The following is a 27,628-nucleotide window of genomic DNA, read 5'->3' as shown; positions in this document are numbered from 1 at the left end:
CTGAAGCATATAGTTTTCAGTTTCAGTTTTGTTTAAATTTATTTTGTTGATAAAGTCTATTTTTTTGTATCTGATACAGTAAATAAATTATATACTTTTTCCACTGACCATATAATATCAGAGCATATTTTATTTCCATTTAGTCTTTTAATAATATTATTTCACTTTCTTTTGGTGTCCATTATCGCTACTGAGAAAATAGCTGCTGTTCTCATAGTACTTTATCTCCTATTTTTAGATCTTCCTTTTGGCTTTATGTGTGGCTGTGTCATGTTAATATATTCAGGTATTGATTTTTTTTCCATTTGTTTCATTGTCCTTTCTAAATCTGAGAGCTTCCTGTATTATATTTTATAAGTTGTATAATAAAGAGTAATACATAGTATATGTATATAATATATACAAATATATATAGTATATATAATATATATTACATATACACATATATTATATCTATTATTATATACATATACTATGTATTACTATTTATTATATTACAGAAAATTCTCATTCACTTTGACCGAATTATCAACATTTCCCTTTTCTTTCTATTATCTCCCTCCAGAATTTATCCTTTCTACTGTTAATGTATAAATAAAGTCTGATATTTCAAAATACATTTGCTTCTCATTATTAATGGCATTTGTTCTACAAAGTCACCACAAACACTGAATTTCTGAACACTGAACCACTGCTTCTATAGGAAATGCATAGTTTGGTTCCTATCAGTCTCTGGTCACAAGATTTTCATCATCTATCTGATCAATACATAACCTAATTTCATGAGTGTTTCTGCACAGAGAAATGTTATTTAATACATATTGTTTATTAATTAACAGTAACATTGAGAACTTCCCTGGTGGCACAGTGGTTAAGAATCCACCTGCCAATTCAGGGGAAACAGGTTCGAGGGCTGGTCCAGGAAGATCCCACATGCTGCAGAGCAACTAAGCCCGTGCACCACAACTAACTGGGCCTGCGCTCTAGAGCCCGCGAGCCACAAATACTGAGCCCACGTAGCACAACTACTGAAGCCCACGCTCCTAGAGCCAATGCTCTGCAACGAGAAGCCCACGCACCGCAACAAAGAGTAGTCCCCGCTCGCCGCAACTAGAGAAAGCCCGTGCACAGCAACAAAGACCCAACGCAGCCAAAACGAAATAAACAAACAAACAAATAAATAAATAAATAAATTTATATTAAAAAAATAAACCAGTAACATTGAACTCAGGGCCATACAGCGTTAGGACTCATGACTGAATTAAGCCCACCGTTAGGCACACCACGACCTTCCTTCACAAGCGTTTCAACACAACACAGTTGTCCTTGAAAACACAATAGTAAATAGACTGTGAAAAAAACACTTGTTCACAGTATGAAAGCCGAACCAAAAAAGTCGGGGTGTCTCCTTTTCCAACCTGAGCTGGGAACATGTACTTCAGGTCACACATTTCTCCTCACTCTGCACAAGTCCCTGAGCGTCTGCAAAACACCATGTGTATTGGTTTTGTGGATCTAAATAAATTCAAGAGAGTGAGTTTTAAATTCAGAACCAGCAAACAATGAGAATCAACTGTAATCGATTTTTCTGCAGCGAAAAAAAAAAAAAGAATAGCACTAGCTCCATGCAAACAAAATGACTTCACAATTATCATGTAGCCAGACACAGACAATGAATACTGTATATTTCCATCTCTGTAATATTCAAAATTAGGCAATACTGACTTATGGTGACAGAAAGCCACATAATGAATACCTTTGGATAGGTAATTACTAGAAGGGGTAATAAAGCATAATTATTATTTTCATAAGATCACATGGAAAACCCATTTGGACTGAGGCCCAATTTTCTAACTTCTAAAAATGTGTTAGATTCTTATCTGAAAATATCCACAATCATAATTATATTGTAATATTAGTTTAATATTTTAACCTTGTATGTCTTTTACATTCTACTTTTTTATAGGCATTATAGACACTTTGAAAAATAATATAATTGATGTGATTTTTTACCATTGCATGAATGTTTCATTATTGATATTTCCTATTAATTTTAAATTTTACTTCATTGTCTGAAGATGGAAGTTAGATGAATAATAAATTATGTTAACTTTTCTCACTTTTGAATATCTACTAGGTAGTACATACTCAGTCAGTGTAGGTTTCTAGTTTGAACACTAAATTTAAAAACCAGCCTGATTAAAAGAACATCTAGTAGCTAACACATGCTAACTAAAGAGTCTTGATAATCCCTGACTGAATGCCTATAATTCGCTGGCCTATGTTGCAGCTGAAATCAAAGTAAAATCAACCTGGTCAAAAATCAAGCAGTCTCAAAGACAGACACATAGGAAGCAAAATAGACAGAAAATATATGTTCTCACAGAAGTTACTGGACCATTAGATTGGGTGCACAGGGAACTGTGTAACCCTGGAGGCCTTAGAATTTTCTACTAGACAGTTATTCATCCTTCTACTCATGACTCTTCTGTTCATTCTCATAGTAGAAACTGAACCACTGGACTAGTTATCCATTGTAAATTTGTAACCCTGGAGATATCAGAGCTTTCTAATAGAAACACTTTTGATTCTTTTATTTGTAATACCAAACACATCTCATAAAAGGCAATTAATGAAGTATACAGAATGGATAGATGGGTGGATGGAATGGATAGATGGGTGGATGGAATGGATAGATGGGTGGATGGAATGGATAGGTGGGCGGATGGAATGGATAGGTGGGTGGATGAATTCATGTGAAGCTGTTAAGAACTCTTAGAATGAGAGGCCCTGATTTTGAACTTCTTAACACTTCTTTTGGTTCTAGTCAGGAATCAACATTAGAGGGATTAACAGCTACTTCAAATTCAAACCAATACTGATGCAAAAGAAAAAAAAAATCTCTGTAAATATAAGAAATGGTTAGATTCCTGCATCTGTCAGAATTTTGATAGTAAATAGCACTTCTATAGTCCAGACTCTGCTACAAATGCTTTGCATGCATAAATTGGTATAATCCTTAATATAACTTTATGAGATATGTACAGTTATTATTCCCATCTAACAGATTATACATATCTCACAAAACTATTTTAAGTTTGTTTCCTTTGAGCTGAGAAGCCATAGATCCTAACAGGATACTGTTAGGCTGAGATACTGGAGCCAGTATCTGAGAGATACCGGAGCCAGACTGCCCGGGCATAAATCCTGCACTGCCCCTTGATTATTGTAAGACTGAGTTCTAGTAGACTGTCCAAGATGGACAGTCTTAGAAAGAGCAGGGCATAAAATAGGTGATGGCTCAAACCAGAATAGTTTTTCATAACCATGACCATGGCAACATGGAAAAATGACATGGCAAGGTGTGTTATAGGTGTTTTTCTCTGTCATTGACCTATGCACATATTACTTGTTTTACTACTATAGTAAAACCTACTAAGCTACTATTATCTAGTAAATCTACTATTGTCTCAGCCTTTGTTAAGAATCACATGAGAAAGATATACTACTTTACTGTGATGGTAACTAGGAACACCTTAATTGGCCTTGGACTGGGACTCTCTTTGCTCTAGACAGAATAAACAATTGTGAGGATGTTTTTTGTGTAACTGGTCATGTGGGGATTATGAGGTATTCATGGAATCTAACTGTTGAAAACAAAAGCTATTTCAATTACTTCTTTAATTCTTTAGGCTCAAGGAGTGGAATGAGAGGACAGTTTGTAGAAATTGTGTATACTTTTTAGTTATCCAAATAACGGAACAAGTTATCAATGGCAACCAAATGGCAATGCACGAGTTACCTGGTAAAGTCTATTACATTAAATTAAATAGTCTTCAAAACCACTTTCAAAAGGAGGAGTCATTCATACCTGAATAACTTTTTGAGACTGCACATCAACAAGAAGGACTCTGTCCAAAGTTGGCTGTGCCACATAAATGAACTTGTCCTTGACATTGACAGCTGTGGCCCACACACACCTCTGGACTTCCTCGCCTTCAGCTCTGGGACAGACTTCACCCTGTAATTTAGAAAATAAAAATCAAATGAATATCTTAAATGATAACATGGATATAGCCATATTATGAGTAACATTAATGTTTCATGCTCTACTACTTTTAGCATCAGAAGTTTTATATATATATATATGTTAAATATGTATTCATGTTACATATTTATATATTTAGATTTATGTCAAATATATAAAGAGTTAAATCAAATAGAACAGTATATAGTGCATATTTAAATTCATTAAATTTGTATAGGAATCAATGTGAAATAACCCTTAAAATATATTTTATTAAGCCTTTGAATGCTTATTTATAGTAACATATAGTCTTTTCATTTGTCACTACCTATTCTTAGCTCAGTAACTGCAGAAGTACATAATAAATCGAATGTTTCCTCCCAAATCTCCCCAATCTCAAACTTCTTTACCAGACATTATATGCCACACTAAAGTATATTTAGAGCTTCTCAAAACCTCAAGAGCTGCCCTCATAGCATATTCATGGGCTTTTTAAAAGCTACCAAATCCACTACACAAGACTGAAGGAGTCTTCTACTTTGTGGAGAACCAGAAACTTAGAAAAATGATAATAAGGTAATTACTCGAAATGGTTATTTTATTTTCAATTTGGGATCAAGGTCAAATTTTATAAAGTCCTTTAAGCTGCCTAAGCCCTTTTCATTCTTCTCCTTTACCCTAGAACTACCTTCTGGTTAATATTGTGTAGTTTGTGCTATATGGTCATAAAGGAGGCAAAAATTATCTTCTATTTCTTCCTTCCAACATTCAGTAAGTGAATGTTGAAGGGATACGTAAGCCTTTCTGATTTGTATGGGCAGACACATGGTGATTAGAAGAAATGTCATTTAGCTTGTTATTTTTGTTTCAGGTTTTTCTTTTATTCACTGGTCTGTTGGTTTTGTGATTCTCACAATTTATTTGTAGTTAGAAAAACCACTGAGAAGAGAGATTTCTTGAACTGTACATGAAATATATGTATAAAGATAAACACTTACTTACATAATGATAAACACTGATTCCAAATATGTCAATTGTTTTATGGTTTACGCCTGATCACTGATTGTCATGTCTAATTCATTGATTTGTATACTCCAGTTAGTAACTCATGAGCTCAATTAGAATACTCTCTTTAACCTCTAATTCAAACCAAAACATTTATTTTTCAGGAGATATACCATCCACCATATATATTTAATAATCATAAAACAAAATCAACAAAATTTTCATGGTCAACACCACCTAAGCATTTCTTTCAATGAGAAGATAATACTGACAGCACATAAACCACATTTGTCTTTTAGTGACTAAAATGCTACCACAGTAACTCTTCTGAGGCAGCGCAACCACAGTAGGTGTTTTTTCTTGCTTGCATAAAACTTGCAAAATAATGCAAAACCCAGAACACTTTGGAATGAGAAGCTTAGTGTGTAGCTTGCTGGGGTTTTTCCCCCCCCAAACTTCAGATCTAATTCCAGAGGACCTGGAGAATCCACTCATTTTTAAGTTCCAGTCCAGGGCTTCCCTGGTGGCGCAGTGGTTGAGAGTCCGCCTGCCGATGCAGGGGACACGGGTTCGTGCCCCGGTCCGGGAAGATCCCACATGCCGCGGAGCGGCTGGGCCCGTGAGCCATGGCCGCGGAGCCTGCGCGTCCGGAGCCTGTGCTCCGCAACGGGAGAGGCCCGCGTACCGCAAAAAAAAAAAAAAAAAAAGGATCCAGTCCAGAATTCCCAGGTTCACTAAAATATCAGGGACATATAACACCAGGGGACTGTAGTGTTCTCTGAACAGTACAAGTGTGACAGGCTTCCAGGACATAAGCAAAAAACCTCAAAACTAAACATCACGTGTATATTTCCGATAGCTCTGGGGAGTATGAATGAACTGCATTTCACAGAATGCCCCACAATAATACTGAGATGACCACCAGTGGTGTCCATGGCACTCGTCAGCAGGCAACACAAACCTGATGGCAGAAATCTGTCCTCAGCACATGCCCAGAACACAGTACCGGGTTGTACCTTCGTCCATCAATTCACTGAAACATTATTTTCTACACCATTTTTCTTCAGAAGTATTGGGTTGGCCAAAAGGTTCGTTCAGTTTTTTCCTCAAGATGCCTCTCGTAGCACTTAGTTGTCTTTAACTTCATTCAAAACAATTTTGTGAGATTGCACTGTGACAGCTGTTATATCAGTGTGCATTAAAAAATATTATCAAAATTGGCGAACTTGTGTGGAGCCATTTTAATATTGAAGATGGAAGAAAAAAAGCAACATTCTTGGTATATCATGCTTTATTATTTCAAGAAAGGTAAAAACGCAACCAAAAAAAAAGATTTGTGCAGTGTGTGGAGAAGGTGCTGTGACTGATCGAACGTGTCAGAAGTGATTTGTGAAGTTTCATGCTGGAGATTTCTTGCTGGATGACGCTCCACAGGTAGGTAGACCAGTTGAAGTTGATAGTGATCAAATTGAGATAACTGAGAACAATCAACGTTATACCATTTGGGAGATAGCCGACATACTCAAAATATCCAAATCAAGTGTTAAAAATCATTTGCACCAACTTGGTTATGTGAATTGCTTTGATGTTTGGTTTCCACGTAAGTTAAGCAAAAAAAACCTTCTTGATTGTATTTCCTCATGTGATTCTCTGCTGAAACGTAATGAAAACGTTCCGGTTTTAAAACAATTTTGACTGGCGATGAAAAGTGGATACTCTACAATAATGTGGAATGGAAGAGATCTTGGGGCAAGTGAAATGAATGAACCACCACCAACCACACCAAAGGCTGCTCTTCATCCAAAGAAGGTGATGTTGTGTATATGGTGGTATTGGAAGGAAGTCCTCTATTATGAGCTCCTTCCGAAAAACCAAACAATTAATTGCAACAAGTACTGCTCCCAGTTAGACCAATTGAAAGCAGCACTCGATGAAAAGCATCCAGAATTAGTCAGCAGAAAATGCATAATCTTCCATCAGGATAACACAAGACCTGATGTTTCTTTGATGACCAGGCAAAAACTGTTACAGGTTGGCTGGGAAGTTCTGTTTCATCTGCCGTATTCACCAGGCATTGCACCTTTGGATTTCCACTTATTTCATTTTTTAACAAAATCTCTTAATGGAAAAGATTTCAATTCCCTGGAAGACTGTAAAAAGCACCTACAACAGTTCTCTGCTCAAAAAGATAAAAAGTTCTGGGAAGATGGAATTATGAAGTTGCCTGAAAAATGGCAGAAGGTAGTGGAACAAAAGGCTGAATACGTTGTTCAATAAAGTTCTTGGTGAAAATGAAAAATGGTGTCTTTTATTTTTACTTAAAAACCAAAGGCACTTTTCGGCCAACCCAATATCTTGAACATCTTTGACAAGAACCTATTTCAGGAGACTCAAACTCTACCTAACATAAGTACTTGAGAGGCATGAAAAGGTGGGAAAAAGTGGGACCTAAGGTTGACAAAAGGATCTGAATATAGGAAAATTGTTTACAAATTCTTTGCCGTTGTGTAAAAGCTCCCAACAAAACCTGTCAAAATAACAGAAAGTCTGAGTAACCTGACACTAAACTGTCAGTCAAAAAACAGCTGAACCAGGAGAAATTTCCACCCCTTTGCTTGCTACAAAACTAGTCAACAGTAAAATAAACTGCTCTGCTGGGAATTATTTCCTATTTGTACGCTGTCCCTATAAGATGGCCCTGACCAGACTCACAATCACGTTTACAAAGCCATTAAAAGTTTCCTGACAGTCACCCTGAATTTTCTTTGCTTTGCTTCATGCCATTATTGCTGATTATAGTCTATTCGGTCCCATTTTACAATAGCACTCCTCTGTTTTCAGATTACATAGATTAGTATTTATTTCTGTGGATAGAAAGAGTAGGGGAATATTTTTCACATGCATTAGGCACTCAGTGATAAAAGGAAACTAAAATATACAAGAGATGCAAAAGAAGATTAAGATAATACGTACTGATGAGGAAAATTGTCAGAAATTATATCAAAGAGTATCACTCAATCATTTTTATAGAAATGTATACTGCCTTTGAGAGTTAAAGGATTAATAGGATTTTAGAGCTAATGAAGACGAGTCAATAATAAAAAGACAATTCTAGCTCATAATTAGAATTTATCTATTTCCCTTTGGGTTACTTCCATATTTCATTATGCAGTTCCTATTTATGTATTATCTTCTTCCAAAATTTTAAAGGGATATAAGATGTATCACTAGTGATGATGGAAATTTTGATTTAGCAATTAAAATAGTGTTGATGCGTCCTGATTTGCTAAACACAAGTTATAGCTCGAGTAGATGGATATATATACTCATCTTCTATAGGACTTGATCATTTTCATATATTGTATTGATGACCAATTAAAAAACCTTTTCCCTTAAATCTCCAATTTCCCATCTTTCTTTCCTCCCTTTCTTCATAGTCTACCTCTGTGTCTTTCATGGTGAGGATGAATGAATTTGTCCCAAGCACATCTGTTTACCTTGCATCCAACTCAACAAGTTTCTGTCCTTATTCCTTCCTTGCATCCTTCTCTCTGATCATGGTTTGTCCACTATCTTTTGCCTGAAGGCAGAATCTGCCTACATTTTAATTATAACTTTAGCTATGTCTCCAGGTGTGTTGGAACATGCACATGCCCCTGTAATTTAAGTAAACATTATTTGGATTCACCTGCTTTCCCTTTCAATAATCCATCTAATTTTCTTTAGACTTTGAACAAGCTGTCAAGAACCTTAATTCCATTTCTTGACCTTTCACTCTAAATTGCTCAAACTTCAAACTTGCTTTCCAGATCCTGTCTCTTCCAAAAGAGAGTTCTTGAAGAGTCACAAAGAGCTTTAGAATTTGCGATCGTTGCTCTTCGGTTATTGCTGGGGAACATTTATTGAACACTTACTATGTGAAAGATATCATGCAAAGCTCTGTCTGGAAATAAAAACATGAATTTGTGTGAATGCCTGCTCTCAAGTTGCTTATAATTTCTGCCATACTTAGCTGTTTCAGACTCTTGATTCTTCCTGGAATGTTTTTTCATTCTTGTAAGGCGAGGAGCAGCAAACCATGACCCCAGGCCAAATTCAGCGCACTGCCTATTTTGGTAAATGGCCTAGGAACTAAGAACACTTTCTGGTATTTTTTAACAGTTGAAAAAAAATCAAAAGAAGAGTACTATGTTGTGATGTGTAAACATTATCTGGTATTCAGATTTCCATAAATAAAGGTTTATTGGAACACATCTACACCCATTCATTTAAATATTGTCTATCTCAATATCAAAAAAGCAAACAACTCAATTAAAAAGTGGGCAAAGGACGTGAATAGGCATTTTGAAAACACACAGATGGCCAAAAGACACATGCAAAGATGCTCAACATCACTAATCATCAGGCAAGTGCAAATTAAAACTACAATGAGCCATCAAATTACACCTGCCAGAATGGCTATCTTCAAAAAGACAGCAAAAACTATTGGCTAGTATGTGGAAAAAAAGAGAACCCTCATGTGCCGCTGGTGGAATTGTAAGTTGATGCAGCCACTATGGAAAACCTTATGAAGCTTCCTTAGGAAATTAAAAATAGAACTACCATACAATCTAGGAATTCCACTTCTGGGTATTTTTCTGAAGGAAACAAAAATTACATTAATTTGAAAAGATATACGCGCCCCTAGGTTCACTGCAGCACTAAGTGCAGAAATAAGTATATAACAAATCAGGTGACCTAAGATGTACACACCCAATTTGGGTACCACATTATGGGTTCACCCAAGGATAGTATACAGATGCTCCTAGATACAGAGTGAACTATTGCGAATGAATGTTGCATTAAAGGTGGAGAGAGAGAGGGTTTGATGTTTGATAAATATGTAAACATATCATTAAATTTGAAAACTCCTAGACGTATTGTCGACCTGGTTCTCTCACTGATTGGGATCAGGTCATTAACTATTGAAAATAAATTGCTTTCAGTAGTTCTCATTGTTTAACTTTACTGCTTCTCTACCTATCAGGTTCCTAAGACTGGCAGAAGAGTCCGCTTTCTTGGAAGTAATTGAGAATTGGGAGGAAAGAGAACTTTTGCAAAAAGGAAAAAATAATAAATAAACCTTACTCAAAATGTGTAACTGTATTCTTTGTTGTTCTCCAACAAATGGCTTGTTCTCCAGCTAGAGTGTTCTCATCAAAATCTTACTAAAAAACCAATGATTTTCCACAGCAACTAAAGAACACATCACACATTTTATTAATCAAATTCTTTTTAATCTACATTTGGTAGCCGTGTTTCCAACAGCTATATGGCTCATCCTAATTACTGTGGGTCTTACTAATTTTCTTCTTGTCTGAATTTTTGTAGCATTTATATTTGGTGCCACATAATTTGGCCTTTAATCAGGTATTATCATCCCTGCCTAAAATGTTAGCCTTTGCTATTCCTGTATTTCTACATTTTACAGACATACTGGGGAAGGTACAATATTTCCTCAGTAAATACAAGTTTAAATGTCACTTATCATAGAAAAAAAAAGGAGAGGGGATCAAAAAGTGTATATTTCTCAAACATGTTGTTAAACACTATTCCATGTCATCCAGAATCATTGAGAAACCGAATTCTAGAACATCTTCAAAATATAGTCTGTGGATAGCTGCCTGTTGGCATATCGTTCCTTACCAAGCTGAGAATAGTACAGAAATGGAAAATAACCATTTAGAATCTTTTCTAACAATTTGCCATTGACATAATATCCATAAGCATGATCAGCGGACCCATCTCCTTTAATAGGGTTTAGACAAGCTTGGGTGTGTCAGGCGTGCCTGGAGGGTTCTTTTCCACAAATGTTTTAAGAAGCTCTGATTTTGAGCTTTCTTTTCTTTTCTAGCTCTCTCTTTCTCTTTTAAATAGCCTTAAAATACATATATATCCCAAACTGTTGCAATCTGAGTCTACTGAGATAAATAGAAAAGGGAATGAAACACTTGACAAAATAGTGTTCACTTTAATAAATGCAATGTTCAGTTTATCATGAATCAAAGAAATGAAACAAGGGTTCTTTGTACTGAACTGGAATGTTTAGATATTTCCAGGATTTTTTTTTATAATCATGAATATATATATACATATATATATACAACGTTGAGCTATTTGTCAATACACTAGATATAATGTATTCTTTTAATCTTGCTTTGCAATATAAAAAAACCCTAGATCTTACAATAGCATGTTAAACAATTTAACATCCATGGTTATCTCCCTTACTGGACCATTTTTTTTTAAAGGCAATGAGGTTAAATTACTTTCGTCAATTTTTAGTCGAGATCACTGCTTATAACCCAAGTGATACAACTGCTTATTTCTACAGTTAGATATATTCAATTTATCTAATTCTAGTTCCCATTTCATTTATGAAAATGTCATAAACAAACTAGTTCGTATTAGTCAAAGCATAGGTAGCCATGGAAATTTAGGGGCTGATTTGCCTTAATTTGGCCTATATAAGAAAACTGTCAGATAGTATGATTTTGATTCTAGGATATCAATGGTACAAAGACCACAGTAAAGAGATTTTCTTCCTTTCTTTTAACATAAGGAGAATGCATGTATGTCCTCCAGTGTTATAACAAAAATGGAGCAGATAACACTATACAATCATATACTGAGGACTGATTTCTCTTTAGCCGCAAATTATTAGAAAGATTAAAAACACAGGCTTTGAGGTCAACCAGAATTAGATGTAATCCAGTTTTACACTCATATTAGCCACGTAAATACTCCTTTTAAGCTTTGTTTATGTCACTGGTACAATATCACCAATCACATAGGATTATTATGTTTGTTAAATGAAATCATGTTTGAAAAGGTCAAATGATCAATAAATGTTACCTGTTATTTTCCTATAGAAAATTCACTATGGGATATATTTCATGAAAACTATAATAGTCTACACATTTTTCATCAAATATTTTTTTTTCAATTTCCCAAAATGTTTTAGAGGGAAGTTCACTGTGTATATTTAAGAATTTCAAAGAGTTACTTTAAATACAGAATGATGGTTGCATATGTGGTCAGGAGAACTTATTTTTCCCTTTATCACTTGGCAGTTCTATGATATTGAGCTAATTATTTGTCTTTTCTCATTTCCTTATCTAGAAATTGAGAGGATTAAATTAGAACTTGTCCATGGTTTCTATAAAAGAAAAAAACAAAAAGCAAAGCTATCTGAATTACTTCTACTCTGCTTAAACAGAAAATATATTACCAGTTTATAGAAATATTATATTAAGTCCACCCATGTTGTTGCAAATGGCATAATTTCATTCTTTTTTATCACTAATATTCCATCATAAAAAAATATATAAATATACCACATCTTCTTTATCCATTCATCTGTTGATGGGCAATCGGGTTGCTTCCATATCTTAACTATTGTAAATAATGCTACAATGAGCATAGAGGTTCATGTATCTTTTCAAATTAGTGTTTTCATGTTCTTTGGATAAATATCCAGAAGTGGGATTGCTGGATCATACGGTAGTTCCATTTTTAATTTTTTGAGGAGCTTCTATACCGATCTCCACAGTGGCTGCAGCAATTTACATTCCCACCAACAGTGTAGGAAGGTTCCCTTTTCTCCATACTCCCGCCAGCATTTGTTATTTGTAGACATTTTAATGATGGCCATCTTGAGAGGTGTGAGGCGAATAACCAAGTTAAAAGTAAATAAATTTGCAGAGCGTTAAATTTCAAATGTCTGCAAAACATGAGAGAAGAAAGAACTCTACATCTTCCGTCAGTGCAGGACTGAACGATGTGTGTGTCGATTCTCCTGGTTCTTGTAAATGAGCCAGAATCCTGGCTGCGGGTTGGTCCAGGTGTCAGTGGGCACTGAGAATCCAGGGGCAGGGACTTAATGACTTTTGGAAAAGGCATAAACTTGAATAATGGTGAGACAAGTTAAATATCAAGACCACAGGTTTCACATTAGGTCCAAGAACAAGTAAATAGAGTTTGGCAAAATGTCCTTTGAATTGAAAGCTAACATTAAGCACTAAAGAAATTAGACAAATATGGGGAATATCAGGAAACGTAAATTATATGGACCCGCAAGGTTCAGGAAGGATCAACTCGATTAAAGGGCAGTTTAGATAGTTGGAATTAAAGAATTAGTTGTGTTTAATTTCATTTCCCAACGTGTTGAAGATTTGATTTGTACAGGAGCAATGGTGCTCCTTCCTAACTTTATTTAACAAAGCACAATTGGTAAGTTGGTTAGATAGGGTGAAAATTTATTATTAAAAATTTCTTTTCTTACCAGATAACACATGAAGTTAAATGACCACACAAGAAGAAAAAAAAAAAAAAGAATGGACTTTAGTATGTAAACCTCTCCTTAAAATGTTGAAAAGCTCATCAAAATTATGACATCACTATGAAAACTGATGAATATCATGGAAAGATAGAGGTTACTTCTTTCAAATATGTTCTGTACTCTAGTTTCCTTAAGTAACAATAGAGAATATTTGCTTAAATGGTCCTTTCCAGCTACTGATTAACAGTCAAAATTAAGAGGACTACTTTAAGAAGACTGTTTGGATTAATTTACCTTGGCACTTCTTCAATTGGAGCATCAAGGTAAACTAGTCCAAATAGATTCATTTAAAATGAGTCATGTACCACAATATTCATTGCAGCTCTGTTTACAATAGCCAGGACATGGACACAATCTAAGTGTCCATCAACAGATGAATGGATAAAGAAGATGTGGCACATATATACAATGGAATATTATTCAGACATAAAAAGAAACGAAATTGAGTAATTTGTAGTGAGGTGGATGGACCTAGAGTCTGTCATACAGAGTGAAGTAAGTCAGAAAGAGAAAAACAAATACTGTATGCTAACACATATATATGGAATCTAAAAAAGAAAATGGTCATGAAGAACCTATGGGCAGGATGCTAATAAAGACGCAGATGTAGAGAATGGACTTGAGGACATGGGGAAGGGGACGCTGGGACGAAGTGAGAGAGGGGCATGGACTTATATACACTACCAAATGTACAACAGATAGCTAGTGGGAAGCAGCCACATAGCACAGGGAGATCAGCTTGGTGTTTTGTGGCCACCTAGAGGGGTGGGAGGGAGATGCAAAAGGGAGGAGATATGGGGATATATGTATATGTAGAGCTGATTCACTGTGTTATAAAGCAGAAACTAACACACCATTGTAAAGCAATTCTACTCCAATAAAGATGTTAAAAAATAATAATAAAATAAAGTGAATACTGCAAAAAAATAATAATAAATAAATAAATAAAATGTATTTTAAAAGCAAGCAATTTTGTTTTGATAGATTTCACTTCTCTATGTTCTGATCATATTACCAAAGAAAATACAGATTTTGAAATAAATAATACCTATGAGACAGATTATCAGGTAGGCAAAGAAATTACTTCTACAAGATAGGATTGAAGTAAAAACTTGAAGTTTAGTTTGGGGAGACCACAAGCCACATTAACAAACTGTCATTAAACCTTTAAAGGACTTTCATGTAGATTCTATTCCTTGATTCTTTGAAATTCTTATATTAAAATAAAGTAAATTAAATGATTTCTTATTGGTATATATCTGTAGGACACAAAGGAAACAAAGATAAACTTTTAAGGAAAAGGGTCAAACAATCTGAATGACATGGAATATCAGAAACTGTAAGTTCCCCTTTCTTTCTTTAAATGCATGAGTTTTGATAATGAACATTTTACAGATTTCTCTTTTTGGGGACATTAGTTGAGGACCAAGAGAGGTTTCATTAATTGCCTTTCTAAGAATACATTATGTAATCTCTTGCTCTGAATGGCTTATTTTGTCTTGTAACTGTTTTAAAAATGTTGACGTACAAGCATGAATTGAGGGAATTTTATGATTGTTGCATTCTCTATATTTGTTCAGTAGAGTGTAACATCACTTAGGAATTGAACTTTTTTCTATGCAACATAATCTCACAATGCAGATGGCAAAGTGTCATTTTGATGGAGTTCTGCATCTCCCCATATTGTCCGGCAGAGGGCGCCTTATGTGGAAGGCAGGCTTAGTCGTTTTTTCAACATTATTATGGACTGAAAAACATTCTGAAATGTGGTAGATTTATCTTCAAAAATTATAAGGCTCCAGAGGGGATAATTATACGCATGTGTACTTTTAAACTGTATTGTAATTCACACAGTAATTTGTTCCACATAGGAACGCCGACACTGAGAATCATTACACTTTTTCAGGTCAACATTCTTTAAAAATTATTTTAGCTTGCTTTACGACATTAACTAGTTAATTATTATTATTGAAAATGACCTTATATTCTCTTTCTTAAAGGTATGAAGTGAGCGGATTCTGGCCAAATAATTTATACACATAGGTATTTTGCTGTGTTTGTATCAATTAATATAAAAACCATAAAATACACCCATTTTAAAATATCTTGTAAACCTTTAGAAATAAATGTTACATAAAAATAATTTACTCCTGTGCCTATCTTCTTTATAGGTAAGAAGAGAGACCAAATTTACATTTTCTTTGTCCTTTTTCTTTAAAACTATATCTTTATTATATTGCCTGCAGAATTACATTTTCTCTTGTCTCTTTTCACTGACAAATCTGATAGGGGTTCTGCCACACTATCCAGCTCAGAAATATTCTTGAGTAATAAAGTGAAGACAATATTGAATAAGAATTCACCAAAACTGCCTCTGTGACTTAGTTCAATGTAAATCCTTTATGTATGCAGATTATATAATCTGATATGCTATTTTTCGTTTGCATCTTTCAGCTTTCTAAATAATTTCAAAAGTAAACTATCAGACATAAGATGATATTTTGCAAAATTATATTCACAAGTAACTATGCTGAAAGTTATATATTAAAGAGTGACTTTTTAAATGAAAATGATACTAGTATGTGGATTTTTAAATATGAGAAAAAAAGGAGTTTTAATGGGCAAAAATTAGCAGCTTAAATAGTAATGGGATGAACAATAATTTTGAGGTTTAAGTTTTGTTTTCCTTGGGATTTTTATTATATAGTTGTATTTTAAATACAAATTTAAGAAATTTAGAAAACATGTAACATCATTATATGATAAAGTATATGGAGAAATGCAAAACTGTCATTGTAAACATTTAGCAATATTTTCAAAAAAAATTTAGTGATTCAAACATTTAATAAAATAAAATAAAGCCATTAATTTACTGTATTGTTTTCCTTCCTGCACAGCCTCTCACATTATTCAAACTGAGATTAATGACCTATCTAAACACGAAAAAGATATTAAAGAAATGACAAGTATGAAATTACAGTTTTCAGTATGAAATTACAATTTTGACAACTATTGTTGAAATATAAAATATAAGCAATGAGAAATCAAGCAAGAGATCAGTTAAATAGAAATTTTAAGAAAGAAAAGGAAAAGAAAAATAAGGACTAAGGTTTAAATAAATCATTAAAATCATCAATCTAACCCTCCATATGATAATTACAATTAATCTTGTTACAGTAACTTTTCAACATATTTAGAGAGAAGAAAATTTGGAAATTAACATCCTTCAGAGAGGAACATCACTAGAAAATACCTAATATTGATAATTCAAGAAATACCATTCCTGAGCATATTACTTAAAGTGATTAAATGTAATTGGTTGCATGAAGTCAGACTGGGGATAGTAAGGTACAGAGTAAGAAACTACTACTTCTGTATTATTTTATTTTTACCACATGCCAATCTATTACCTTAGACCAGAAACTGTAGTTTAAGAGCCACAGAAGCTACATTTATGTGAGTTTTGTAAGTCTCAAGTAAAATGGTGTTAAGTTTCAAGATATCTGTATGAATAACTTTTATGTTAAACTCTTCCATTTTACCCTTAAGAAGTTTCTATTGAAATTCCAAATTACTATAAGTACATTTCTTTCTCAAGTACAGAAAATGTGCTCCTAGGTGTGTGTAGTGAATCCTTATATTTCACATAAAAAATGTGATGGCAAGAGACTGTTTGAGACATACATAATTCTGGTCACATTTACCAAATAACTTGGCTGGCTCTTATTAAAAATCTCTTAAAAACTAATATGCTTTCTTAGATAAGATTACTTGATCCAATTAATATGCTATACAACTCCATTAAGATGCTGTTGCATGATTTACACGCTCCCCGCTGCTCTCCCCCTAACGTTAGCCTTGCCTACTTCAAGCGTAACAGAAGCGCAATGTGAGAATTTCAGAAGAGTGTGATTTTTAATGAAAGATTACAAGGCCCCTTTAAATCCAGGGCTTCAAAGACCAATTTCATAAATTTATTTCTTTTAAAATCAACAGCATCATCTTCTAAGGAATAGTTAGAGGTAGTCTGCATTGCTCTCTTTAGGCAGCTCTTTGCAGGATATCATTGTAATGAAAGCTTAAATTTTTATCATTCTAGAACTCTTTGTAAGTTAAGCCATGTTTGAATAGAGACCCACTGAGAAAAGAATAAGTGGGGAAAAATTTCGATTACCTTTCTGAAATATACAGTGGTATTGAATTCAAAAGGTTGCTTGATGTCTTCATGGAGACATGAATTGCCTGCATCATATAAAGCGGCTGGTGTTTTAACAATTATTTTTCTGGACAGAGTTTGGAGAAGTAGTAACTGGATTAGACACAGAAGGAGATGCTGAAAAGGGGGTTTGGAAGTATTACCAAGGAAATGGATACATGCCCTGAAGGCTGCACTGCTTGAGAAGAGGGAACGCCAGCAGAGAGAGAAGTGTGGACACAGCAGAGAGAGCTGCTTCCCCATTTCTAATCTCAGTTTCAATTTCTTGATACCTGAGTATTCGGCACACTATGGACACAACCTGTTCCTATGTAAAACCTCCATTCTAATAGAGTACCAATCATATTCATTTATAAAGTCTAGGTAATTTTCTTATGTGGAAATTCCAAGCCTAGAAAATAGACATTTTAGAGGTGATTCACATCAGACTTTCTGCAGAAACTATGATCCTCTGGAGTTAGTATCATTTAAGTTGCATTAAAACCAGTAACAGAATCTTTGCATCCTAAAATATAAAACCCGTGCATGTGGGACTTCCCTGGTGCTCCCGTGGTTAAGACTCTGCTCTCACTGCCACGGGCCCAAGCTTGATCCCTGGCTGAGGCACTAAAATCCCACAAGCCACGCAACATTGCCCCCCAACCAAACTACACACACACACACACACACACACACACACACACACACACACACACACATCTATATACTTAAGACCCACGCATGATAAGATTTGTGTGATTTTTCTTTCAAGCTCTTCTAGTCCCCACGAAAGAATAAATAACATGATGGTATGTATGGAGAACAGCAGCTGGATCTTAATAAGCGAACAGAGAAGGAAGTGAAGTAAAAAAGCATTAAAGATTAAAAGAGTTGTGGATAAGGTTGACAGAATACTTGAAAACCAGAAGAGTGAAACAGTTGGTAATCTTGCAAAAGCCTAATAATTGAAACATTTTTCCAAACCCACTTCAGTTTGAGTTCTGAAGTTATAAGCCTGGGATAGAAACCTATTTGCTTGAAGTACACACTTACTGTAGTTGACAAGATGAAATCATGTATACAACTAGGATAAATAGAGCAAGAATCCTGTCTAGTTAGGCTGCATCACAAAAAAAGGAAAAAAGATAGATGAAAGTATAAATAAAAGCATGTTCTATGAATCTTCAACCAACTCACTACCAAAAGCTGAAACCTAATGTAATCTGACATTGCACCAAAATTGAATTTTTATTTAGAGCAAGCAAACAGCAACTTCTGAGAGATTTGAGCAAAGATTCTGTATTCTAAATATTTCAGTTTTTATCTAAACTTTACTAGCCAATGAGTTGTATTGGGAATTGCAATTCTCTTAATATCAACAGTGACTTTGAAAAATATTATTTTTATGTTTAATCCTTTTTTGTGGGGAAAAAATGATTCGAAAAGACTCATTTCCACTACTCACAATCAAGTGATTTATCTTCTAAAATCCAGAAGAACTAGCTTTCTTTTTTCTATAATAGAACTCCAAACTATCTTAGACTGGGCATTTGAACAGTATATTTTGACCGTGTGATCTTGAATTAATAGACCCATGAGGTTATGTTTACCCTGAAACAATTCAGTGATCAATTATTCTATGAAACATTTTTCACAAGAAGAACACTGTTTTGTGGGAATGTAAAGTAAGGAGAGGTGAGGAGGGAATTAGATGTATACATCTTTAAACTCAGGCAATGCATAAAAGAATGAATAGCCTAAGGCTCTAAGCAATGGAGTTTTCCTTAAATTCATTTCACAAATGTTACTCGACTACCTGCCATGTGTAAGTACATTGGGAATAAAAATGCTAATCAAAGTCTTGACTAATAGAGGTAGTAAGATGTGGTGGGTTGTTTCCTATGTCAGCTTGGCTATGACTAGGCTATGTCGCTCAGTTGCTGGTCAAGAACTAGTCTGACAGAGAATGGATAAACAAGAAGGTCCTACTGTAAAGCACAGGGAACTATATTCAGAGTCCTGTGATAAACCATAATGGAAAAGAATATGAAAAAGAATACATATATATATGTATAACTGAATCACTTTGCTGTACAGCAGAAATTAATACAACATTGTAAATCAACTATACTTGAATAAAATAATAAAAAAAGAACTAGTCTGGATGTCATTGTGAAAGTATTGTGGAGGTGATTAACATTTAAAATTAGTTGGCTTTATAGAGACACAGATGTAGAGAACAAACGTATGGATACTTAGCGGGGAAGGGGGGTAGTGGGATGAACTGGGAAATTATGACTGATATATACACTATTATGTATAAAATGGATAACCAATGAGAACCTACTGTATAGCACAGGGAACTCTACTTAATGCACTGTGGTGATCTAAATGGTAAGGAAATCTCAAAAAGAGGGGATATATGTATACGTACAACTGATTCACTTTGCTGCACAGCAGAAACTAACACAGCATCGTAAAGCAACTATACGCCAATAAAAATTAATTAAAAAGTAAATTGAATTGGTTAGCTTTAAGTAAGACAGATCACCCCCCGTAATGTGAGTGGGACTCATGCAATCAGTTGCAGGCCTTCAGATTTGAGAGTGAGGTTTCCCATGGAAGAAGGAATCCCACCTTAAGGCTTCCACACAGAAATCTGTTTGAGTTTCCAGTCTGCCTATAGATGTCAGACTCAAGACCCCAGTGTTGACTTGTATCAGCACTCCGCTGGCCTAATCTGTGGATTTTGGATTCCAGACTGAACATCAACTCGTATCTGAATTTCCTACTGCCTGGCCTGCCCTACCGATTTCACACACGTGCGTGCCACTCCACCCACCAGTTCCAGAGCCAATTCCTTAAAATAAGGAGATGGAGGCAGACAGTGATGGAGAGATATAGACCCAGATCCAGATCTGGACATGGATATAGATACTAATCCTATTGGTTCTGTTTCTCTGGAGAAAAATGTTCTCTTGACATAATACTCAACAATTTTCTCATGAAATTATTTTATAACTAGAAATGAAATCTAGTAGAATGTGGCACCAGATAGCTTACACACTCTGAAATGCACATCTTTTGTGTTTAAACAGAAATAAAATAGCTTCATATAAAAAACACATTTAATCCAACATTTATTCTCAAAGCATACTGCCGTCAATTTTTCTTTTTCTACTGCTGTATACTTGTGTATCATGAAAGTGTCTGGGTATACATATTCCAATTATTTAAGCTTATCTCACATTAAGGAATAACAAAATAACAAAGCAATACGAAATAAAAGTTTATCTACTCTAGCCTTTATTTCATATATATGGGCTATAATAACTGCATGAGAAATATGTCTCTTTTTTGGTATAAACAAATGCCTGTATTCTCCATTTTACAATATAATCAGGATGTAGTTTTAGCCAATTATCCATTCTCTATATTATCCTTAGTGCTTTAACAAATATATTGGTCAGCTAATATGTATTTGTATTTTAATTTCAACATCCAACCAGTAGAAATGTCATAAATTTAAACACACACAATTTGATAGTTTCTCTCATCTTAAAAATACAAAATCTAACTTTTCTTATACTTTTTGCTTAGTCTTCCATTAGCATATAGAAAGTCTTGTAAATTTTTGTTTTATATAAGAATGCTAACTTTCTATCCTTATATTTCTTTCTATTTTGCAGTATGACTTTCTAGCATAATCCCATGTGTAAGATGGCTGTAAGATTTCCACGGGCAGTGATTTGAAAAATTTGATGCAGTCAATTAGTTCTTTATAACTAATAATCCCTGCCTTGTCACTGTTGTGGATAAGGGTTCTCAGGTTGAAGGAAATGAGTTAAGGCTGTCATCACTGATGTTTGGTTTCTATCTCCTCTTCAATTTTAATTTTTTATAGAAAAGTATACATAATTTATATATGTATGTATATAATTTCTCACTATATATATATGCATGTGTATATATGTGTGTATGTGTGTATATATATATATATATATATATATAGAGAGAGAGAGAGAGAGAGAGAGAGAGAGAGATCTATTTGTTTTAGGAGGCAGTCTAAGTAATCAAAGGTTTTAAAAAGAGACATTCAGGTAAGTAAACTTCACATCCCTATTTTCCAGACATGTCACAAAACTATCACATCAATTTTTCCTTGCTTTTTCAGCTTTAGATTCCAAATAGTTAGCTACAACACTGCCAATCCCGTAGGAATCAGAAACACTCTTTTGTTAAATGATTTTGCTTTGATTTAAATAACTATTTTGATGCCACATTTCCAATATTTGTGTGTTAGCCCAAATTTCTCATCCATAATGTTTTTATAAAAATATACACATGCCATAAAATTGAATGACTTGTTTTATCAGAAGCAAATATTTATATTTTTATATGTGTTTCTTTACATACACACACACCTTATTCAAAATGGATTTAGTCAGTATTGATATCTGATTATAAAACAAAACAAAACTGCACGTACAATTTAAAGTGTTTTCATACTTGTTAAACTTATAGTTTAACAAAAATGGTAATGATTCTATTCAGTAATTTAGCCTTTAAGTGAAATATTTTTAAATTAAAAATAGTTTCTTTTGTTTTAAACACTCATAAACATATTGAGTTAAATCATTTCCTTTATTTAAAATAGGATGTCATTAGATTGCTTTGTCCTACAGTGTGTCTGAGAGATGCTGGCCTATCTTATCTCATTCTCGTATGTTTTTCCTTCTTCTCATTCTAGGACATGGCTTTAATTTGTAAATTGTTGTCTCCATAGTTCAATATGTGGCAACACTGGCTACTGGTAGGTTCAAAATAGGAGTTGAAAGTAAAGGACCTAAACCAGGGCATTAATATCTATTTTGCTCATATCTTGTCGCCACGTCAACCTTAAAATGAGTATCAAGACAGGGTTGCATTCTGAGGTCTACCAATATCTTACCTTATTTTGGGTGTCTGGTGCGTGCCTGCACTTGTGTGGGAACACAAAGGTAACATGGGTGTCTTTAGTATTACATATTTTGGTGTACACATATTTATGTGGAGATATACATACCAGAGCAATATAAAATTATTATTTCTTATCCTGCACAGAAGTACGGTCCCTAATATGTATAGGCAAGATGCATTTTGTCATATATTCTTCTATTTTCTGAAAGCTGACCAAAATTTTACAGAAAATAAATACTTCTGTTAAAGGTAAGTACATGTAAATAAATAAAGGTACATGAAAAAAATAAGATGAAGAATAAATGGGCATCAACGTTTATAAAGCATCTAATATACCTCAGCTTCCCATCAGATTATTTATAGGCTATTTTCTTTCATTACGTTAAAGTAACCATTGCCTGCCAAAATGGGAGACATTCTAAATTAAGGAACAGGTGAAGTTTTTATGCTGTGTTCAGTTTTGATATTTCACCTCTAGTGCCTTTATTTTAATTACAAACAGGTCATTACGAATACACATTATCTTCCTCTTTAAGTATAAAACCTGCATAGAGTAACAGACAATATCATAGTTTTAACACTGTCCTACCCACATGTCTCATATACGTGTAGATTTCATTGTATTTCCAAAATACAATTCTACTTAACAAAATTACTATATAAAACTGTAAAGGAATTTTTAAAATACTTGCCTGAAATCCAAGGAGCTTTTCACTAGGCTTAATGTGCCTCTGAAATTCACATTCTATGGGTTGTATCACTTTGATTCCATCTTCATAAAACACATAGAACATGTTCCCAATTCCCAGACCTTAGGAGTAAAAACACATTCAAAAGTTCAAAATAAAATTACTAGAAACATTTACAACCAAAACTCAGTGCCCCTCACACTGCTGGTGAGAGATCAGTTTGTGAAGTCCTATAATGCTACTAAAGCAGACCGTGTGAGACCTTTACCATACGCCCAAGCAGCTCTGCAATATTAGGCACACAGCCTACTTCATCTCTCTGATCTGCAAGTCAGTGATTTCTTTAACATAATTCAACAAATGTTTCACATATTTAAAAATAATTATAAATGGAGATAAACTCTTTGATACATAGATTATGTCTGCTACCATCCTTACTTAATTTAGGTGCTGATTAAGACAAAAGTGCTTTTTGAAGAATCATATTTATTCTATTTCTATTAGAGTTCCCTAAGGGAAATAAAATGGCATTCTTTGAAGGAATTTAGCTTAGATAGAGACTTTTAGAAACAAAAAGACCAAGTTCCCCAGATTTTGGAGAATATGTATTTTCCTAAAATAATGTTTGTAAATATAATCCTACTAGAGGTCTCACATATCACTTTTCATATTGACAAAGTTTGGGGTCTATTTCTCCAGTTTAAAATTTGAATTAATTTAAGGTCTTGCAAAAATCTCATTTAAACCATACTTTTAATTACTTTTCACAGGGCGGGTTTGGGTGTGTGACATCTCAGAAATTCATCTCACTTATATTATACACCCACACCTCATGGGTACGGGATGCTACAGGTTAGACATCTGGAATGCCGTGGAGTTAACGGTGGTCTGCACCTGGGGACTTGTCACGTATGATTGCACACCTGTTCTCTGTGTTTCCTCTGCTTCTGCTTTGTCCCAACATGTCCAGACTAAGAGCATGTAGTTCTCCCTTTCCTGATCCTCAACTGAGTACCTCATCCAGGTGTACTGCTTTGCACAATCATATTTATTCAGTATAACTATACCGCACATAAATCAGTGAGAGCTAATAGATAAACAATTATACTGAAATCCTGATAGTTTGAAGAGCAAATCATTGTTCTTTAAAATGCTTAACTTTGAAAATCATCTACTTTTAATTTTTACTTCACTTGAGGACACCTGCAAGGCCCATGAAGTCAAGCCTGAGGATTACAATAAAAGTTTATAGATTTGTAAAAAAAAAATTTGTTTATTCAACTTAAGCCACATTTATTTTTGTTAAATATGTTCCTAGTTAATTTTAAAAGTCACCATCTATTCTTATGAGTCAGAGGAAAATGTATTCGATCATAATTATCACTTTATTGGTGTTTATACAGAGTGAAATTATTTCTAATAATGCATATATATTTTAAATGATCCAGATTATTTTGACACATCTTATTATTGGTTTTTTGTTTTTTCCCCCTTGGACTTATTATTGTTTTATAAGTATTTTACAGTCCTCATATTTTAATACATGCAATCTTTATCAGTTAATTGTGCATTTTAATTCCAGAGCGCACAATGTTACAATGAGATATTCCAGAACAGTAGCAGAAGTAGCAAGAACTAAATTCAAGTTATGTCTTCATAAAATAAAATTTACCAGTTGTCAGCTACAATTTATAATTATAGCTTTGAATACAGAGGGATCAATTCCATACCAAAAGGATAAAACTTACAAAAACTGCTTATGCAAAAAATTGATTTGTATTAGCAAGCTTCTGTGTAAACATTGTCAGAAGGTTGATGTGTGCTATGTATCAGTGACTAGCAAATTAACGATACTGGTAGTTGAAACTTGGACCTGATTTTCAGTTGCGTCAGTTACATACAAAGCTCATAACAACATTGTCAGAAGGTTGATGTGTGCTATGTATCAGTGACTAGCAAATTAACGATACTGGTAGTTGAAACTTGGACCTGATTTTCAGTTGCGTCAGTTACATACAAAGCTCATAACAACATTGTCAGAAGGTTGATGTGTGCTACGTATCAGTGACTAGCAAATTAACGATACTGGTAGTTGAAACTTGGACCTGATTTTCAGTTGCGTCAGTTACATACAAAGCTCATAACAACATTGTCAGAAGGTTGATGTGTGCTACGTATCAGTGACTAGCAAATTAACGATACTGGTAGTTGAAACTTGGACCTGATTTTCAGTTGCGTCAGTTACATACAAAGCTCATAACATTTTTTAATGAACACCACTATATTCTCCTTCAGGTACTGCACAATTCTGCTCCACAGTCAGGAGCCTGAATGTGTTTGAACTTGACAACTACTCTAAGTCCAGACAGTCTGCAAAGTTTCTTGAAGTATTCCCTGCCCTTATTCCTATGGATATTTTTATTGTGTTATTTTACTACATTCTGTGCACAGTACAGTCAGTGGGATTCCACAGATGAAATTTCTTGAGCTGTATTTTCCTCTAAAACTCGCTTAATCCATCCAAATCACTTTCAAAACTGAAAGTCCATTTTCTTGCTTTTTAAAGTATGAGTTACATACACATCAGCATTTTTACAGAGTATAAGCTACTTTCCCAGTTACAAGTTATTGAAAAATACAGATGAAGTTATGCAAGGTTTAGTTTGCTTTTGCATTTTATTGTTTTTGGTGGGAATATAACTCCCTAGTGTTTATGAAATAGCAATGCCAACAAAGTATCATGTATAAATATATGTTAAAATAATAAGATAAACTGAACACCTATGTATCAATCACTCCGCTATGAAATAAAACTTTATCTTCAGAGCCATCTGTGTATTCCTCTCTTCCCTACCTACACGAGGGATATTTTGCATTTATTTTCTTGCTAGACATATTTTGTTCATCAATTACTACTTAGGTTTTAGCAGAATTTATAATCTGAATATATGATGCAGATATATATCCTTTTAAATTTGCTGCTATAATATTGTAATTTATTTTGAATATACTAGGCACAGAATGATATGAATTACCTGATGCTTGAGATGTGGTAATTGAAAACACATGCTGATTTTCACTTTGGGGCATTTGTTAGCTTAATCTGTATAGGAAGCAATAACATATCTGTGTATGTTCATTATAACTATTAAGTTTCCATGCCCTAACCTTTTTTTATTTTGGTGTGGGAGAATATAACAAAGAGAGATAAACTTAATTTTCTGAATTCAGACAGCTCAGAGGTAAATCACGACTATGGAAGTCACTGTTGTATCGTGGGAAAGTTACTTCCCATGTAATATCTGTGCTGTACTTTCTCCATCTCAAATTGGGAGACAATAATTAGATTTATGCAGCTGTTGTTAAGAAGTAACTGACATGGACAAAGGAAAACGTAGCAGAGTGACCTGAACTCTTACTGTGAGTTCAAGAAATGGTAACTGTCCCTCTTTTTTATGACTGACATTATGTCTTCTTTGAAACATCAGTGGAAAAAAAATGGTGAAATGGCATCTAACCAAAATGTGATTACTGTCCTCTTGTTTTCCTCAAATCTACTCTGTGAGATATACTACTAGTACATTTCAGTTTTCTATGAGATTGAATTCTACAAATGTGTGAGCCTGCTAAAAGAGCAACCTGATTTTCTAGTAGAGCCGTTCTCAAAGTTGATCCTTTCAGAGGGTCTGCAAAGTCAAAACTATGTTCATATTAATGCTAAGATGTCATTTGCATTTTTCTCTCTCATTCTCACAAATTAGATGCTTCCAAATGTGGAGTGTAGTTCTCAACAGGCTACTTGACATATGATGTTATGAGTGATATCACAACAGTTCAATGCAGGAGCAAACATAGGAATCCAGCATCTTTTATTCAGCCAGATATTTAAAAAATTTGCAAAATGTACAACAGTGAGTCTCCCCATTTAATATAACTTTACAAATAATGTGGTATTTATGCCTACATGTAATGGGTTATTTAAAACAAATAAATACATATTTTAATTTTCTGTTTTAATTTCTTATATGGTAAATACAAGTGGATAGAAATAACCCACATAAACAAAAGCTCTTGGAGTTGTCAATAATTTTGAGTCCCCGAAAGTCTGACAACCATGTAGGTCTCAATTACCATTCTCTCCTCATTGATGCCTTCTATTGCAGTTTATTACAAAAGCTCCTGACTTCAGTAAAAGCTTTACCACTCTAGTCACGGTAAAGATTAGGACTATGTGCTGTTTTGTCTTTTTTCATCCCCTGTGAAGACAGACACAGGTACTTTGTCTTTTCCAGGTCGGTTGTTAATCTAACGAAGTACAGTAGCACAAAAAAGTGACCCATAATTTGTTTTTTCTTTGTGAGCTCTTCTTCTCC

At 34.2% G+C, this 27,628-nt stretch overlaps 1 protein-coding gene across 3 annotated transcripts in view; it reads right to left on the bottom strand.

Annotated features, from left to right (window-relative positions):
- Positions 1-27,628, bottom strand: part of FSTL5 (follistatin like 5) — a 649,684-nt gene that overhangs the window by 60,765 nt on the left and 561,291 nt on the right. For all 3 annotated transcript variants that reach the window (XM_024736115.1, XM_024736116.1, XM_024736117.1), the window contains 2 exons: positions 23,259-23,377; positions 3,872-4,021 (listed from right to left, as the gene is read on the bottom strand). In XM_024736115.1, coding sequence (XP_024591883.1) covers positions 3,872-4,021; positions 23,259-23,377 — 269 coding nt within the window. The remainder of the gene's footprint in view (positions 1-3,871; positions 4,022-23,258; positions 23,378-27,628) is intronic.

Source organism: Neophocaena asiaeorientalis, unplaced genomic scaffold (genome assembly GCF_003031525.2).
Source record: "Neophocaena asiaeorientalis asiaeorientalis breed wild unplaced genomic scaffold, Neophocaena_asiaeorientalis_V1.1 scaffold7, whole genome shotgun sequence".
NCBI lineage: Eukaryota > Metazoa > Chordata > Mammalia > Artiodactyla > Phocoenidae > Neophocaena > Neophocaena asiaeorientalis.
The sequence above is the reverse complement of the archived record's forward strand: the minus strand, read 5'-3'. Positions and strand labels throughout refer to the sequence as shown.